The following is an 18491-nucleotide window of genomic DNA, read 5'->3' as shown; positions in this document are numbered from 1 at the left end:
CTTTTTAGCATCAGGATAGAGTGCTTCTGATCCCTCATTGTAGCCGGACTCGCAAGTTACAGAAAGGTCATTCTTTTGTAGCCAAAGTTAATTTCTTCTCTTTTAGGTACGGATTCCCACATGTCATGACAAGCCTGGGACAACTCAAATAGTGCAGTTAACTCAGCAGGTAGTGTGCTACTGTGGTAGAATAATCCAGCATATATAGTCTCTTTAACAGAAATTTTAAACTAGCAAATGTAGAGTTTCTTGTGTTTATGATACATTTCTGAATATCACTGAAATATCCTATTAAATAATTTTTAATGAATTGATAATAAGCTTCCTATTTTCCGATTTTTTTTCTTGTTCTTTCTCTAGTAGACACTGGAGAACTCAGAATTTATACTGTAATTGTGAGGACAAGGAGAAAATTATCTTTTGAAAAATTAAACAAGGTTTAATTCTAACAAAACCTCTTACCTTAGAAGAGTGGTCAACAGACTTCTGTTTTTAGGAAACTTAATCAAAAGGATTCTGTAGTTATAATTGCCCTTCATTTTCCCCAAAGTTACATTTGTTCATGGGTGGGGATGAATTTTTCATTTGAAGTGATTTAACTGTATATTAGCACTCCCATTGTCCTTTGAACTAAATAAAAATGGAGAGCAATAGGAAAACAAATTTTGCCTGTTATATATGTCAACTGGTATTATGGTAGTATTCATACAGTTGAGAATTAATCTAACATCTGATCACCGGATTAATGTTTTATCGGTGGAATCTATGTTGTCCTTGACCTGCTGTGTTAGGGGAGACTGTTAAGACCCATTCTCTTTGTAGCTGCTTCTGGAGGAAGAGACTCTTAGAAGACAGGGCAACATGGCTGATTGATTATGAGATAGATAGGCATATTATAAAAGTCAGTTTCTGGCAATTTGGGTGACATCTTGTCTATTTTTTTTTCTTTTTTATCTCTTAGGGAGACACACATATATCTGTTATTTTACCTACTGTTCATGAGGTGGATCTTTTCAGGTAAAGACTAAAAAATTTTGTTAACTGCCTTGTCTCATTGCTTTATGATATTGTTGTTAATTTCTTTAGAAAGTGAATATTCCCATATAAAATGTGGAAAAAACTGGAAGAAAATAGTCATGTTTCACATGTTGTAAATCAGTGGTTCATCCCTGACTGCATGTCAGTTGCTTTGACTACTAGGGAAATTTGGATATGGATTGGGTATTACATGGTAGACACAGATTATTTTTGTTTGGTTGGGTGTGAGAATGGTAAATAAATAATTTTTTTTCTAGGGATGGCCTTTTTTGGGGAGTTGGGGGGAGTGGGTTGAGAGCATAAAGCATGATACTCCAGAATGGGAATATAAAAGTGGTGCTAAAAGAAGAGTGTGATTTCCCTACAAACCCCTCATTTTAGTAATTCTACACTGCCGTTAATTTGATGTATAACACCAATATCTATTAAAGGTTTCCTCTCTTGAATATTTAATACTTACCTCCCCCCAATAAAAACTACTTTGTGTAACAGATATTACTAGTGTAATACAGAGGTTTCAGAGAATGCTTCATCTTGTAATTGTACTTCCTATCTGTTTGTGCCCTTGCTGATAGATAACATTACTATACTTCAGAGAAAAACTGATTTGCAACTTTGATGCCTTAAGGGCATCCCACTATTAAAGTCAGTTGGTCAGATGTTTCCATATAGGTCTTTTCCATTTTTCCTTTGCTTATTTTAAAATTATAAATATACATATATAATATATATAAATTATATATTTTAAAAATTATACATATATACTGTACTGATCACTTTTCTGTAAATTTGTGATTATTTCAAAATTTTACATATATAAATATTTATATAAAATTTATGTATCTGTATAAAATTTTGAAACAATCACAGATTTTACAGAAAAGTGGTCAGTATAGTAAACTTTTTTTTCCTAGAACCATTTGATGGTAAGTTGGAGACCCGATGCCCCATCTTCCCTTAATACTTTAGTGTCTGTTTCCTACAAGGAAGGACTCAATGCAACCAAAAAAATTGGGAAATTAACATTGATAAATTAATACCATCTAATACTAAGACCACATTCAAATGTGTCCAGTTGTCACAATAATATCTAGTTCAGAACCATCTGTTGCATTTAGATGTCATGTCTGTTTAGTCTCAGTGTGGAATAGCTCCTCAGTCTTCCTTTCATGGCCCTGACATTCTTGTGGATTACAGGACAGTTATTTTACAGGAAATTCCTCAGCTTGGGTTTGTCTGGGATTTACTCATAATAAGATTCAGGCCAGGAGGTAGCACATAAGGTTGGCTTGCCTCATTGCTGATAATGTTCACTTTGATCTCTTTATTAGTGTGGTGTTCTCCAAGCTTCTCCATTGATAAATTATTCTTTTTCCTTTTGTAGTTAAATATTTTGTGAGGAGATACGTTGTGAGGAGATACGTTGAAGCTATACGTTGAAACTATGAAACTATTTATTTATTGTTGTGTAATAAGTTACCCCAATACTTAAAAGTTTGAAAGAACAAACATTATTTCACACAGTTTCTGAGAGTTAGGAATCTGGGGACTGCTCAGTTGGATGGTTCTAGTTCTAGATCTCTTGTGAGGTTGCAGTTAAGATGTCAGCTGAGGTTTTAGTCAGTTGGACAAGTGGGGCTGGAGGGTCTGCTTCCCTAGAAAGCTACTTTAGCTGTTGGCTGGTGGTCGCAGTTCCTTGTGACTGTTGGCAGGAGACCTTCATTTCCAGCCATGTGGACGTTTCCAAAGGGCTGCTTAAATTTTCTCACAACATTCAGCAGGTGATCTGAGAGAAAGCTGAAGTCACAATGTCTTTTATGACTCAGGCTTCAAAGTTGTATATTATTGGGACTTACCTGGAAGTCGAGTGGTTAGGACTCTGCGCTTCCACTGTATGGGGCGCGGGTTTGATCCTTGGTCGGGGAACTAAGATCCCACATGCCACACGGTTGGGGTGACCTCAGAGCACAAAAAAAACCTCTGAGTGATTAAAGCTTAGGCCCACTAGCCAAAGCATAATATCACTTATTGATCCAAAAATTGATCAACGGAACAAGTTACCCTAGGGATAACAGCACAATCCTATTCTAGAGTCCATATTGACAATAGGGTTTATGACCTCAATGTTGGATCAGGACACCTCAATGGTGTAACTGCTATTAAAGGTTCATTTGTTCAACGATTATTGAAAAAAAAGTTGTATATTATTGCTTTAATTTACTCTGTTCATTAAGTGCAAGCCACTAACCCAGCCCACCTAAGATGGTGAGAAATAGGCTCAGTGCTTTAAAAGGAGTGTCAAAGAATTTGTAGAAATATTTTAAAACATTGCACCATGTATGTATATCTGTATGGATTTTTGGTTTCTTGTTTTATTCAACAGGTTATTAAAATCCATTATTCTCATCAGTTTTTGATGTTCAAATTGTCCCCAGTTTGGCCAATGAGAATCCATTTCAAGCTGGCCTCTGTTTTTCTTTTTTTGTCATATCCTTTTCATTCTTGAAACACTAACTTGTTTGTTCCAGGCTTATCTTTTTTTTTCTAACTAAAAAAATTGATATATAATTCACATACATAATATTTACTCTTTCGAAGTATACAGTTCAATTGTTTTTAGTATATTCACAGAGTTGTGCAACCATTACTACTGTCTAGTTCCAGAATATTTTCATCACTCAAAAAGTAACCCTGTACCCCATTAGCAGTTAGTCCCCATGGCCTCTTCCCTGCAGCCCCTAGTAACCACTAATCCACTTTGTCTCTTTGGATTTGTCTATTCTGGACATATCATATAGATAGAATCATACAATATGTGACCTTTTATGTCTACCTTCTTTCACTGAGCATATTATTTTCATGGTTTATCCATGCAGTAGCATGAATCATTACTTCATTCTTTTTATGGCTGAATAGTATTCCATTGTATGGATATACCACATCCATTAATCCATTGAAGGACATTTGGATGGTTTCCCCTTTTTGGCTGTTATGTATAATGCTGTTGTGAACATTTGTATGTAAGCCTTTGTGTGGACATATGTTTTCAGTTCTGTTGAGTTCCAAGATTATCTTGTATTTTCTCTTCCCCAGCCCTGGAATCAGCTACTTAGTAGAGAATAGGATTTAGAAGTCAAGATCTGGGCATTAGTTGTGCTCCTTGCTAAGGGAATATCCCTGTCAGTGGACAGAGCTAAGGAAAATATGTATCTGTAAATGCATGTATACATACACACTCATATATAGTATTTAAACACTTTTACATACATATTTATTTCTATATCCATATATATTGAAAACTATAAAGTCACACCAATACCCCTAATTCCACTCTACTTTTTTCCCTTTTCATATTTGTGTTTCTTTTCTCTGACAGAGGAGCTACATCCTATTATCCTTGATTCATTTACTTATTTGATCGGCCCATGTTAGTAACCAATCTCTCGTCTCTGCTGCAACCTTCTTCTCTGAGCAAATGCCTTTCTTATCCTTCTTGGCCTCTGAAACTGCCCACCTGGCTGCTCTTCTTCATGGACACCCTCCTTACCCTGCTTAGGCCCTGCTCCATGCCTGATTGACCCCCCACGTGGTTCCCCTCTTGCCCCAGTCCGGCTTCCATACCCCACGTTAGGCCACCTCTCTTTGTGGATGCCATCCTCACCCTGTCATGCTCTGACTCCCAGTGCCAAGCCAGCCCCCACGTGGATCCCTCCTTTCCCTACTTGTGCTTCTACACCTTACTGCAGGCCACCCCTCCATACGTTCACCCTCATTCCCCTGCTCTGACACCCCACCATGGACAGCCTCCTCAGCCCACTCTGGCTCTGACCCTCTGCACCTGCTGCCCCTCCACGCCCCTCACAATTCCTGGGCTCTGTCACCCCAAATCAGATCACCTCCACACATGCACACCTTTCTCACTACATTAGGGTTCCAACACCCCCACGACAAGCCACCTCCTCCACATAGATGTCTGCCTTATCTCACACAGGTCCTGATACGCTCTTCAGGCCAGCAGGGCTCTCTTTCCCTCTTGGCAGAGATGCCTACCATGCAGTGTGTTTTGCTGTAGGATTGAATTGTTTAGGAAGGAAGGAGGAAGAGCTCCTTTGCCTTATCCTTGAACTGTTTATTGTTTTTATTTTTGGTTTTTTGCCCTTCCTTCACATTTCTCTTCTTGCCTTTGAATAGTTAAAATGAACTTTCCCTAATTTCCATCTCACAAATTTGTTTCATATTTTTACACTTAAAAGTTACTTGTATTTTTTTCCTTTTCTTTCTTGTGTGTGTATGTTTTCAGGTAGGTAGATTGGTTACTTTTTTTTTTTTAACATTTATTTATTTGGTTGCACCGGATCTTAGTTGCAGCAGGCGGCATCCTTAGCTGCAGCACGTGTGCTCCTTAGTTGCGGCTAGCAGGCTCCTTAATTGTGGCTTGCCAGCTCCTTAGTTGTGGCATGTGAACTCTTAGTTGCAGCACGCATGTGGGATCAAGTTCCCTGACCAGGGATTGAACCCGGGCCCCCTGCTTTGGGAGCGTGGAGTCTTAACCACTGTGCCACCAGGAAAGTCCTTTGGTTATGATTTTTATAAATAGATAATGTAGTTTTTTTTCCCTCTAATATACTAGGAAAAATTTTGACCCTACTAGGAGGAAATTACTAAATAAGTAAAAGTTATCAGATTAACTTAGGCTAGATAATGTACCAGAGTTTTGTCCTATAGGCTTCTGCCTAATTCCAGGGCTACTGTAAAAATATGCAACATTTCTGTAGGGGGAGGATCTGCTTAGGAAAGCATTCTGTCGTTTGGTGTTAGAACACCTCCTTGTGATTTGTTTTCCTCATTCTTTAATATTGAAAGCATTGACTTTGAAATTAAGTACATCCAGTAAACATCCTTTGGAAAATTAATTTTTCTTGTTTCCTTCAAAATAGAGTAGAAGTTCAAATGTAACAGCAATATTGATAAACTAGATATACTATATGGTACAATAATTTAATAATTATTTTATATGCTTTTATCATTTGTTAGCCATTCTATGTGTCAATATATTACATTTAATTTTGTAAAACTTGGAACAAGTAAAATTGCTATATATTTTTGTGTGGATAAAAGAAACTTATATCTATGTGCATCACCATATTATTATTATTATTATTTTTTGCCTGCGTTGGTTCTTCATTGCTGTACGTGGGCTTTGTCTAGTTGCAGTGAGCGGGGCCTACTCTTCGTTGCAGTGCACGGGCTTCTCATTGCGGTGGCTTCTCTTGTTGCGGAGCTCGGGCTGTAGGCGCGTGGGCTTACAGTAGTTGTGGCTCACGGGCTCTAGAGTGCAGGCTCAGTAGTTGTGGAGCACGGGCTTAGTTGCTCCGCGGCATGTGGGATCTTCCCGGACCAGGGCTCGAACCCGTGTTCCCTGCATTGGGAGGCGGATTCTTAACCACTGCGCCACCAGGGAAGCCTGGCAGGTGGATTCTTAACCACTGCACCACCAGGGAAGTCCGCATCACCATATTCTAAATGAATTTGTATATCAGGTCAAGGTACACATAGCTGGAAGAATTGTATCAATGTGAAGTTTTTAGAATGATTATATGGGAACTTAAAAAAAACAGGGATGGATAAATAACAGTGTCTCTGCTGCGTAAACACCTTTCAGGTGTTTCTGCCCAGTTTTCCTTCATAGTCAGATGCTTTGGGAGCTGGTGCTGTTGGGTGAGCCCCTCGTGGTCATGGCACCGTCACCATCAGAGTCGTCAGAGACTGTATTGGCACTTGTTAAGTGAGTATATTTGGTTCCTCATGGTGATAGTTGCAACAGTTTACCACCTGTGATATGTTTGCACACTCATTGCATTATCTACACAATAATCCTGTAAGAAGGTAGTGCTCATTATAGCACCATTTATTGATGAGAAAATTATTTCAGATTCCATGTTTTTGTTTTTCTGGGCAATAAGCACATTCATTCACTTACATAAAGTTAGCACCTGATAAAAATCAGTTGTGTGAATGGTCAGTGTCTAGAAAAAGGTATGTAGCTAATGAATGATAGAGCCAGAATTTCACCCCGTCTTCTGCCCCAAATCCAGTGTGTTTTTGGTATGCCATCTACATTACATTTTTCCATTTGTCTTTCTAGTTTCCTGAAATGAGTTATAGATAGATGATCCCACTGGGGTAAACTCTGTGTTTAGATATTTCATAGTTATTGAGTAGGGCCTTTAATTTCTGTCCTTTGTTTTACATGTTATTCTTGCTCTGCAGCTGTATTTCTCCATTAAAGTACTTCAGTGATTTCCGACCTTATTTCACTATTCATGATAGTGAATTCAAAGAATATACCACCCGTACTCAAGCCCCGTGAGTAAACAAAATAACTTTTATTGACCAAGTATTACCTTTATAACCAAATTATGTAGAATTATTTTTGGTAATAATTGAAAAGTTTAAATTTTGAACTTTTGGCAGATTGATTTTATAAAGGAAGCTTTGAGGAGCTGCTGGTAATAATTTCACATTTCAAGAGTCATTATCCTATTTTCTTTGAATGATCTTATTTGTTAGTGGAAGCTATATTGTCTTCCGCTAATTAATAGCTAATTCCTCTAATTTAATAGCTATCTGACTACTTTTACTTCTATCTTTGTTCTTTACTTCAGGACCCCTTATAGCATCAGTTATCTCTTCTTGCTCTGTAACTTCCTTTTCCTTCTCCCTCTTCACTGAATCAGCATATAAACATATAAAAATTCTTCCCAATCTGTAAAAGGGGAAGAAATATCTTACCTTTCCCCTTTAGTTCCTGCTCTGTTGTTCACCTTCTTTTCATAGCTGTTTCTAGAATAACAACAAAAATTTCCATTTACCCTCTCCACTTCTTGGTTTCCTGGTTGCTTCTCAGTTCGTTGCAGGTTGATTTCTTCATCTCTGCTGAAGTTCTTGCCAAAGTCATCAAGACCTTTCTCACTGCCTTGAACCTGTGGGCACATTATTGCCCTGTTTTTCCTGCCTTCCCTTTCTTGTAACACTTACTCTATTGACGTTGAAAACATTTTAATCTTTGGTACCGTCTCACCTGGCTGGTGCATCTCAGTCTCCTGTGCAGGCTTCTTTTTCTCTGCCAACCGCTTAAATGTTGGTGTTCTCCAGTATTGTGTTCTGGGTTCTGATTTCAGACTGATATTTCTTTCTGTACAGTCTTATCTGTACCCACAGTCTCTGTTAACACCTATATACTGATGACTGAAATTTATCTTCCTAGTTCAAATCTTTGCAAGGTCTCGACCTCTGTCCAGGTTTTTGTTGTTGTTTTTTTATCGTATTTGCCACCTGGACATCTTAATGGCACCCAAAATTAAACGTGTTCAAACTGAATTCTTTTTGTCTCCTTCTTTTCTTCCCTAGTTCCATGCCTCTTCCTACTTCATGAATGGTGCTTCTTTTCACTTAGTTATCAAAAACCTAAATTGTCGTAAGTTTCTCGTTCTTAATGTGCTCCACGTGAAGTTTTACCAAATTCTGTCAATTCAACATCCTAAAATATCTCTCATAACATTTGTTATCTTCTTTCCAGAGCTCTCTTCCTAGTCTTACTACCTCCAGTCTTTCTTGTATTTGCTGTTGCTTTTCCCAAACCTCTTCCCCTTTTTGCACAGCATCTTCCAAATTTCCCCCAGAGTGATCTTTCTAATAAGTACATTTTTGTTCATGTAGCATTCTTCCACTCATTCTCTAGTAGCTTCTGTTTGCCTACAAGATAACATCTGAATTTCTTAGCATATTAAGTTGGTACTGAATCATCTGGCCAGCATCTGCCCATCTGCTTTCTTTTCTGACTATTCATTCTTCCTGCTTTGTGCTCTAGGAATGCTGAACTATATGTAGTTTTACAAACAGACCGTGATCTCACTTCATTGCTTTGCACATACTATTCATTCTCCTGCATCACATTTTCTTCCGTTATCCACCTGGCAAAAGACTCCTGTTCATAACTTATATCATGTTATATATCAACTATCCTTCAAAAAAAACCTCCTGTTCATCTTTCATAGCTTTGTGCAAATGTCATCTCTTTGGTGAGGCTGTCCCTTAATCCCCTGGTAGACATAGTTTCTCCTTTGTAATAATTGTACATTTTATACCACCTTCACTGTATTCTAATTTCTGGTATCATAATTGGTTATGTATACCGCTTTTCCTGTGTGCTTTTAGAAAGACTGTGTCTTTTCATCTTTATATACCTAGTGCTAAAAATGGTGCCTGGAATGTAGTTGATATGTGGTACCAATGAAGGAAAAGATTATCTTAGTAATCTTTGAGTAAACAGTAGTTCACTCAAAATAAATTGTAAACTGATGGAACATTCATTTTTTCCTCACTTTGGTTTTGTTTTGTTTTGTTTTAATGTAGGCCCTCAGTCATATTAGGAGTAACCAACCCTTTTTTTGCAAAAACACTCCAGCACTGGCCACACATTATTCGGATAGGAGACCTTAAACCTGCAGGTAAAGTATAAACTTGGTGTTCTCGTTTTAGTATGTAAGGTGGATGAGCAGGTTTATTTCTTCCTTTGTTTTCACTGCTTCGTTACTTTTTAATTATGTTGATGGCAACCTTCTTTTAGGCAACTTGAATAAAAGCCTTTGGAGAAGAGCATAGCTTCCAGCTAAAATATACAGATTCTTATATGTATAACCCATCGTGTCCACCTACCAAAAAAAATGCATAGAGGAAAAAAAAAAATGCATAGAGGACATCCATAGATGTCCTTTATCAAGTTGAGGAAGTAGCCCTCTGTTCCTAGTTTGTTGAAAAAGATTATAATGAATTGGTGTTGAATTTTGTTAAATGCTTTTTCTGTATCTGTGGAGATCATCGTGTACTTTTTGTCCTTTATTAATACAGTATACTAAATTAATTGATTTTTTATGTTAAACCAACCTTATATTCCTTAAATAAATCCCTTTTGGTTATGGTGTATAGTCCTTTATTATTATTATTATTAGTTTGCTAGGTTTTTTTGAGGATTTTTACATCTTTATCCATGAGGGATATCCTTTTCTTGTGATGTCTTGATAGCTAATATTTTTGCTGCTCTGAGAATCCTCTTCAGACAGGTGAAGTTACCATTTAAAAGTAGGACCTAGGACCAAGGGAGGGAAGGGGACACTTCTTGAGTTTATTTTTCAAAATGGGCATAAGGGCATATATGGAATATTAATTACACTTTATTTCTTTTGTTTTTGTGGTGGGCGGGCCTCTCATCGCTGCGGCCTCTCCCGTTGCGGAGCACAGGCTCCGGACGCGCAGGCCCAGCGGCCATGGCCCACGGGCCCAGCCGCTCCGCGGCATGCGGGATCCCCCCAGACCGGGGCACGAACCCGTGTCCCCTGCATCGGCAGGCGGACCCCCAACCACTGCGCCACCAGGGAAACCCTACACTTTATTTTAAGCAGCCTATTTTAGGGATGAGATGCTGTGTTCCCTCTGATTATTTCTGTCACCAGAGTATTTGGACCATATCATATAGAAAAAGGTATCACTTTTTCTATAGGAGAGTGATGATGTTGTATGGAAACATTATGTTTTATAGATCCTTAGTGGTCATTGAGGAGTTGATGGTAGAGAGTGTCAGTGTCCTCAGTTTGGTCCTTGTTCAATTAGTAGAGGTGATACGTTGTGAGCAATGACACCAGGGGTGTTTAAATGATTTTGAGCAAGACTGTAGTACCTATTTCTGGGACTGGATTGTGTCGTTTGAGCACAGGTCTTAATAGATGTGCAAAATTTCATTAAGTTTAGTATGTTTATGATACTTTTTCCCACTTACCTTAAAATTTTTTTATTATAGCAAAATATATATAACATAAAATTTACCATTCTAACAATTTTGAAGTGTACGATTCAGTGGCATTAAGTACATTGACAGTGTTGTGCAACTGTCAGCCCTATCCATTTACAGAACTTTGCATCATCTCAAACAGAAGATCTGTAGCCATGAAACAATAACTCTTCATTCCTCTCATCTCCCAGCCCCTAGTGAACTCTATTCTAATTTCTGTTTCTATGAATCATACAGTATTTCTCCTCTAGTGTCTGGCTTATTTCACTTAGCATAACATTTTCAAGATTCATCCATGCTGTAGCATGTGTTAGAATTTTATTCCTTTTTTTAAAAAGCTGTGGTAAAATATACATAACATAAAATTTACCATCTTAATCATTTTTTAAGTGTACAGTTCAGTGGCAGTAAGTACATTGACATGGTTGTGCTGCCATCACCACCATCTACCCACAGAACTCTTTTCATTTTGCAGAACTGAAACTATTGCACAGTAGCTCCCTATTCATTCCACATCGCCCCACCCCCCACCCTTGGCAACTACCATTCCACTTTCTGTCTCTGTGAATCTGACTACTCTGGGTATCTCATGTAAGTGGAATTCTACCTACTTGTCCTTTTGTGACTGGCTTATTTCACTGAGCATAATGTCCTCAGAGTTCATCCATGTTGTAGTATGTGTTAAAATTTCCTTCCTTTTTAAGGCTGAAAAATATTCCATCATATGTATATACCACATTTTGCTTATCCGTTCATCTGTTGATGGATACTTGGCTTGTTTCCATCTTTTAGCTATGTGAATAATACTGTGAACATGGGTGTACAAATATCTCCAGTCTCTGCTTTCACTTCTTTTGGGTATATAGTCATCCCTTGGTATCAACAGAGGATTGGGTCCAAGACCTGCCACAGATACCAAAATCTGAGGATGTTCAACTCCCATAGTTGGCCCTTTGTATCCACAGTTCCACATCTGTGGATTCAGCCAACTGCAAATCTTGTACTGTATATATTCATCAAAAAAAGAAAATAATCCATGTATAAGTGGACCTGGGCAGTTCAAACCCATGTTGTTCAAGGGTCAACTGTATACCTAAAAGTGGAATTGCTGGACCATATAGTCATCATGTTTAATTTTTTGAGGAACTGCTATACTGTTTTCACTTTTCATTCTCACCAGTGGTGCACAGGATATCAACTTCTCCACATCCTCACCAACACTTGTTATTTTCTGTTTTCTTGATAGTAGCCTAATGGGTGTGAGGTGGTATCTTATTGTAGTTTTGATTTACATTTCCCTAATGATTAGTAATATTGAGCATCTTTTCATGTTCTCATTGGCCATTTCTATGTCTCCTTTGGGGAAATGTCTTTACAAGTCCTTTTCCCTTTTTTTTTTTAAAAAAATTAATTAATTTATTTTTGGCTTTGTTGGGTCTTCATTGCTGCACACGGGCTTTCTCTAGTTGTGGTGAGTGGGGGCTACTCTTCGTTGCAGTACGCAGGCTTCTCATTGCGGTGGTTTCTCTTGTGGAGCACGGGCTCTGGGCGCGTGGGTTTTGGTAGTTGTGGCACGTGGCTCAGTAGTTGTGGCTCGTGGGCTCCAGAGCGCAGGCTCAGCCGGTTGTGGCGTACAGGCTTAGTTGCTCTGCAGCATGTGGGATCTTCCCGGACCAGGGATCGAACCCGTGTACGCTGGCAGTGGTTAAGGCAGATTCTTAACCACTGCACCGCCAGGGAAGTCCACTTTGCCTGTTTTTTAATTGGGTTGGTTTTTTCGTTGAGTTGTAGTTCTTTATATTCTGGATACTAATGCCTTATTAGATGTATGCTTTGTAAATGTATTCTCCTGTGGGTTGTCTTTTCACTCTCTTGATAGTATCCTTTGATGCGCGGAAGTTTTTAATTTTGATGAAGTCCAGTTTATCAATATTTTCTTTTATTGTCTCTGTTTTTGGTATCACATTCATGAAAATCCATTTGTCTTTTAATTTATGAGTACTGGGCATATACCTTGGGATATATTTCTTTTCTACCATTGATCTCAAGACTAGGACCACTGCATATGCTACACAAGTTAGGAAACACAACAGCTCTGCCTAGGATCCTGGCTTTGAAAATTCAAGACTATCTGAGAGGGTCAGTAAAACTGCAGATAAAGTATGTTCTGTAGGACCAGCAGGGAAGGCATAGCAGAACTGAGATTTTGCTCTCCTGGGCCCAGAAGTTTGTAGCTTTATTAGAAACATATATATAGTTTTAACCCTGCAGAGGGATCATTCCTCGTGCTATAAAGGGATTACTTCTTATGGGTTATACCTAGTTTTAGTTCACCCAAATCCTATTAAATGAAGAAATGTAATGCTAGGATAATGGTACTGAACAAGTATTCCTCAAAGAGAAAGTAATTCTACTAGTGTATATTGGATCACATTATAAACTGAATTTCTAACCAGAAATTGGGTTTGATGATTTAATCAAAGGTAAAACATTTGACCTAAATGTAGAAGATTGTTATGCAAATGTGCAGAACATTATTAATTTAATAATGTTAAACCCCTCTCTTATGCGCATGTACATAACAGACATTGAATAAGTATTTTTTAATTAAAATAAACATCTGTAATTGTAGGACTTCAGTTCATTTCCTGGCATTCTTATTTTATTTTCCAGATGTATTTGACAAATACCATTTAACTTTTTTTGGCAATAAACAATGTATCTTTATGACTAGTTTTCTTTATGTCTATTATGTACTACAGTGTAAGAATTATAGTGGCTAGGGTTAGAGTTCGGTATGCATCTTACACCTGATGAGGTCCCTTGAATCAGAGGGGAATTGTGTGAGTGAAGATTGCTGCGCAGGTAGTATTCTTGTCTTTGCCTTTTAAAAAAAGCTGATATGGATCACTATATATCTTCATTATTACCTAGAACTTACTGAATGTAAAGAATATATGAAACCTACTGCTGAATTATTCTCTTCCCTGATATTTGGTTCCTCTGAACAGTGAATTTCAGGAAATAATATATAATAAACGGCATTGGTGGATACAGGAGTTGCAAGTCCTTTGTGATCTAGACAAAAGGAAACAGAAAGTAGGTACAGAAATATTTAGACTTATTCAAAGCGTTGTAGTTTTGACATGTGATGTTCTTTGGGTTCTCAGAGTCAGAGGCAGATAGTGATTTGAATTTAGTTATCTGTATAGTTAAATATGTATTAATTCCGCACTTTAAGAAAAAAAAGTTTTACAAATCTTCTGACGAAAAGCTACTCTGAACTCTGGAAAGCAAAACCGTGAGATAACATTCAAGATGAGAGATATTCTCATAAGAATTAGTATGTGGGGACTTCCCTGGTGGCGCAGTGGTTAAGAATCCGCCTGCCAATGCAGGGGGCCCGTGTTTGATACCTGGTCTGGGAAGATCCCACATGCCATGGAGCAACTAAGCCCGTGTGCCACAACTACTGAGCCTGTGCTCTAGAGCCCGTGAGCCACAACTACTGAGCCCGTGCGCCACAACTACTGAAGCCCGCGCGCCTAGAGCCCCTGCTCCTCAAGGAGAGAAGCCACTGCAATAAGAAGCCCATGCACCACAACAAAGAGCAGCCCCTCTCACCGCAACTAGAGAAAGCCCGCGTGCAGCAACGATGACCCAATGCAGCCAAAAAATAAATAAATAAATGAGAATTAGTATGTGGGAATATATAGAATAAGTTGACAAAGCAAAAACTGTGAGCTAATAAATCAGAAACATTCCAGAAACCTGAGTGTTTCTGGACTCTTTCCTATTGTTTCTCAGTCTGTCCCCAAAGCCTCTTGTTTTTAAATCTCCTCCACAGAGCTACAGTAGCTCACTTTCTTCTCTTTCCTTGCTGCACATGTCTTCAGATTTTCTTTCTACCCAGGAGCAGTATTCAACAAAGCATACATTTCATCCTGTAATCTTTTCTCTCTTTTACTTCATACTCCTTTTTGCAACACAGCACCCCTGCTTAGGAGTCCAGAGTCCAGTCCACCTGTGGCTCAGGCCTGTGGTTGTGGCTTCCACTATCACCACCTGGTGGCAGTGTTTCTACACTGCAAAAGCAGAATTTGGGGCGGTACCAGAAAAAAAATCTTTGAATACTACATCTTCATACTAACTTAGGAGTTGCTTTCAATTCTCTTTACTCTTAAATGGTATTATATTTGGCATCATATTCAAAATGGTATCTTATTCATGTTTCATATATTTAGCACAAAGATTTTAAATTTTAAGTTGAGTGACAAAAGGAAATTTTAAAGTAGTGATAGATATTAATGAAAGATCAAATATCCATTTTATATAATTTACACAATTGTTTCTGTAATGCTGTTATATAGCCCAGTGTTCCCGTTATCCAGTTTTAAAGTACTAGGAATAAACTCTTAAATATTCACTGATGTTAAGAATACCTTAGCTACAGCATCCCTGACTAAGTACATAACAGTTAGTGGATTATCAGTCTTAGAAAATTCCAGTTTTGTGATATGTGAAATTCAAATAACTATAAGAATCTTTATGATGTTTCCTTCAGGTGAAATTCCTAAGCAGGTTAAAGTGAAAAAATTGAAGAACCTAAAGACTCTGGATTCTAAACCTGGTATTGACTTTTATTAATTTTTAAAACACATACTATATGGGTAAATGGGTCATACTGCTTACCTCATTTTCTTTTCTTTACTTCTTAGGAGTTTATACTTCTTATAAGCCATATCTAAATAGAGATGAAGAAATCATGAAACAATTGCAGAAGGTGATTACTTGCTCATATTATTAATTTAAATTTCCTTACTCAGGTATGCAGTATCCAGTAAAGCAACATGTGCTTTATGTACAATAATATGAAAAGAGGTCTTTCTGGACTCTGGACTTTGATCCAAAGCTTCATGAAAATCAGGAGACTAATGTAGCAGCAATTATGGGCTAGAAATATGGGACTGCAGCTACCAACCTAGTGCCAATCTTCCTGAAAACTTAGGAGTTATAGTGAGAAAGTCGTGGACTGTACTATGAGGTAGCTTAACACCTAATAGGATAGTTAGCATTTTTTTGGAAAATGTAAATATTGTTAATACAACAAGTATGAAATAAATATAGTCTTTGTTGTGAGCTAATATTTTAAAGTATGGGATGAATGTCTTATATTTTTCTCTAAGGATTTTTTTACAGGATATTGCACAGTGAACTTCACATTAAATTACTTCAAGATGAAGTTCTAGGGTTTTTTTCCTATCAAGTAAAATACATATTTACATATCAGCTAAACTTCTATAAGCATTCATTGTTTTGTATTCTCTGACACTAGAGTATAGGTTCTCATTTTTTTCCTCTTTTAAGGGTGTACAACAGAAGCGTCCTTCTGAGGCTCAAAGCGTTATTCTCCGACGTTATTTTTTGGAACTGACACAAAGCTTCATCATTCCATTAGTAAGTTAGCATATGTATTTGCTTAATTTAATGCTTTGTTGAAGGGCACATGAATGTTTTTTTCATCCACCAAAACTTTATCTTAAATTGTTTTGCTTGCTCGTGTGTGTAGTGATTAAAATAGAGCCCTTTGCAAGACACCTGAATTCTTTGTTCTGGTATTAGCTGTGTAATTTGGTAAGTCACTTCCTTTCTTTGACCCTCAATTTGTTTATCTGTAAAATGTGGCTGATTACACTTTCCCTAAAGACTTTTCAGGGTTGTTGTGAATCTTAAATGAGATAATTTTTATGAAATATTATATAATTATTGAATTTTGCACCTTAAAAGGTTCTACTGGAGCTTCTTTCTCTGATGTTATTTATTTATTTATTTATTTTTTGATCGGTACTTTTTATTTCATGCTAGGAGAGTCAGATTGTGCTCCCCAAGCAGTTGGGGAGGTTTTAAGCAGTGATGTTGTATGCTCATATTTCCATTTCGTCTGAGGTATCAGGACAAAGCTTGAACTGGTTGAAGGAGGCATTGGGGTAGAGATGAGGTTGAACATTTTAGGATTCTATTATTAGTCCAAGATCCTACAATAGTACCTATTCCTTGCAGAGCATACCCAAGACTTCCAATATTTCATTCCCAGGATACTGTGCAGGTGAAAAAACATGTTTACTGATTATACTTTCTAAAGAATTAAATAGCAACTCCCTAGGATCATGGTCTGGGCTAAATAGATTTCACTGGGAAGAAGAACTTCACTATGCAGAGCTAAGCAGGTGCTTTCTTAAGACTGCCAAGCACTGGCGCTAGAGAGCAACAATTTGTTTAATTCTCCTAACAACTCTATGAGGTAGCTGCCATTATCATCTGCATTTACTGTAATGGAAAGAGCAGAAGTTTTCAAATCTGCTACTATTTTCTTGAGCACAATTTGATATGATACCTGTGAGAATGTAGTTCCGTGATGAAGTTCCTTATCTGTCTTGTTCATTACCTTTCCTCAGTCTGTCACATGATAGCACTCAATAAATATTTATGAAATAAATGACTAGATGATATAATTATTTTTTGAAGTTCAGTGGAACATCATGTTAAATTACTAAAAGTTATGCCTCACAGTATAAGGCAGTACCATGATGTGGTCCTAGTCTGGAGACTGCATCAGAGAGAGACTCGTGTAGTTGTTAATGTAATCTATCTAAGAATATTATAGGAGGGCAGTCTGGAAATCTTTGCTATTATACTTTGGGAAGAAATATTTTTTCTTAGTCTATAGATGTCAATTTATTTTGTTCCATTTAAATCAACTTGCTTAAGTTGATTAAGTGAACTTTACTGTAATGCTTAATTAAGAGCATGGGCTGAAGTCAAGTAGACCTGAATTCAAGTTCAAGCTGTGTGAACTTGGGCAGGTTACTTAGCCTTTCGAAGCCTCAGTTTCCCAGTAATAGCTGCCACAAAGGATAGTTGCAAGAGTTAAAAGAGATCACACATGTAAAATGTTGAGTACATTTTCTGGCACACAGTTACTCAATAAGGTTAATTATTATCATTAAAAATAGGTAGTTCTTTGGATTATCTGAGATTTAGTTAAATTTTTATTGGAAGTCTGACTTCTCAATTCAATCTAAATTTAGTGTATCTATTGAGACTGGTGATGGTGTTGTTGATGTCCATTGAAAGAGCATATGATGAAAAACTTGGAAGCCCACTTTTTTTAAGTAGGTCAGTTTAAACATTTTTGAAGACTCTCTCGGTAAGAACACCTGACTTTGACTAACTTTTTTTTCTTGGACTTAGGAAAGATATGTGGCAAGCTTGATGCCTTTGCAGAAAAGCATTTCTCCATGGAAGGTATAAATATATTCAGTTAAATTCCTATTTGAGTTGTCTAACTGCAGTTAACTTCTGTGAATATATCCATTTTTAATTTTAAAATACAGTATGTCATGTTTTCTAGAGTCCACCCCAATTAAGACAGTTCCTTCCAGAAGAATTTATGAAAACACTTGAGAAAACAGGACCTCAGCTGACCTCTAGAATAAAAGGCGATTGGATTGGACTTTACCGGTTGGTCCTTTTTTTTCTATTTCATCCATCTATAGAGCTTTATTTAAAAATGAAACAAAAAACTGGGCTTAAACATATCCTTTTT

The 18491-nt window shown here is 37.4% G+C and overlaps 1 protein-coding gene across 1 annotated transcript in view; it reads left to right on the top strand.

The window, feature by feature from the left end:
- DENND6A (DENN domain containing 6A) overlaps positions 1-18491 on the top strand; it is a 55739-nt gene that overhangs the window by 28980 nt on the left and 8268 nt on the right. The window contains exons 8-17 of the mRNA XM_060022748.1: positions 107-169; positions 962-1017; positions 6701-6823; positions 7309-7404; positions 9454-9548; positions 15450-15515; positions 15604-15668; positions 16253-16342; positions 18137-18190; positions 18297-18406. Coding sequence (XP_059878731.1) covers positions 107-169; positions 962-1017; positions 6701-6823; positions 7309-7404; positions 9454-9548; positions 15450-15515; positions 15604-15668; positions 16253-16342; positions 18137-18190; positions 18297-18406 — 818 coding nt within the window. The remainder of the gene's footprint in view (positions 1-106; positions 170-961; positions 1018-6700; positions 6824-7308; positions 7405-9453; positions 9549-15449; positions 15516-15603; positions 15669-16252; positions 16343-18136; positions 18191-18296; positions 18407-18491) is intronic.

This window comes from Delphinus delphis, chromosome 10 (genome assembly GCF_949987515.2).
Source record: "Delphinus delphis chromosome 10, mDelDel1.2, whole genome shotgun sequence".
Lineage (NCBI taxonomy): Eukaryota > Metazoa > Chordata > Mammalia > Artiodactyla > Delphinidae > Delphinus > Delphinus delphis.
The sequence above is the reverse complement of the archived record's forward strand: the minus strand, read 5'-3'. Positions and strand labels throughout refer to the sequence as shown.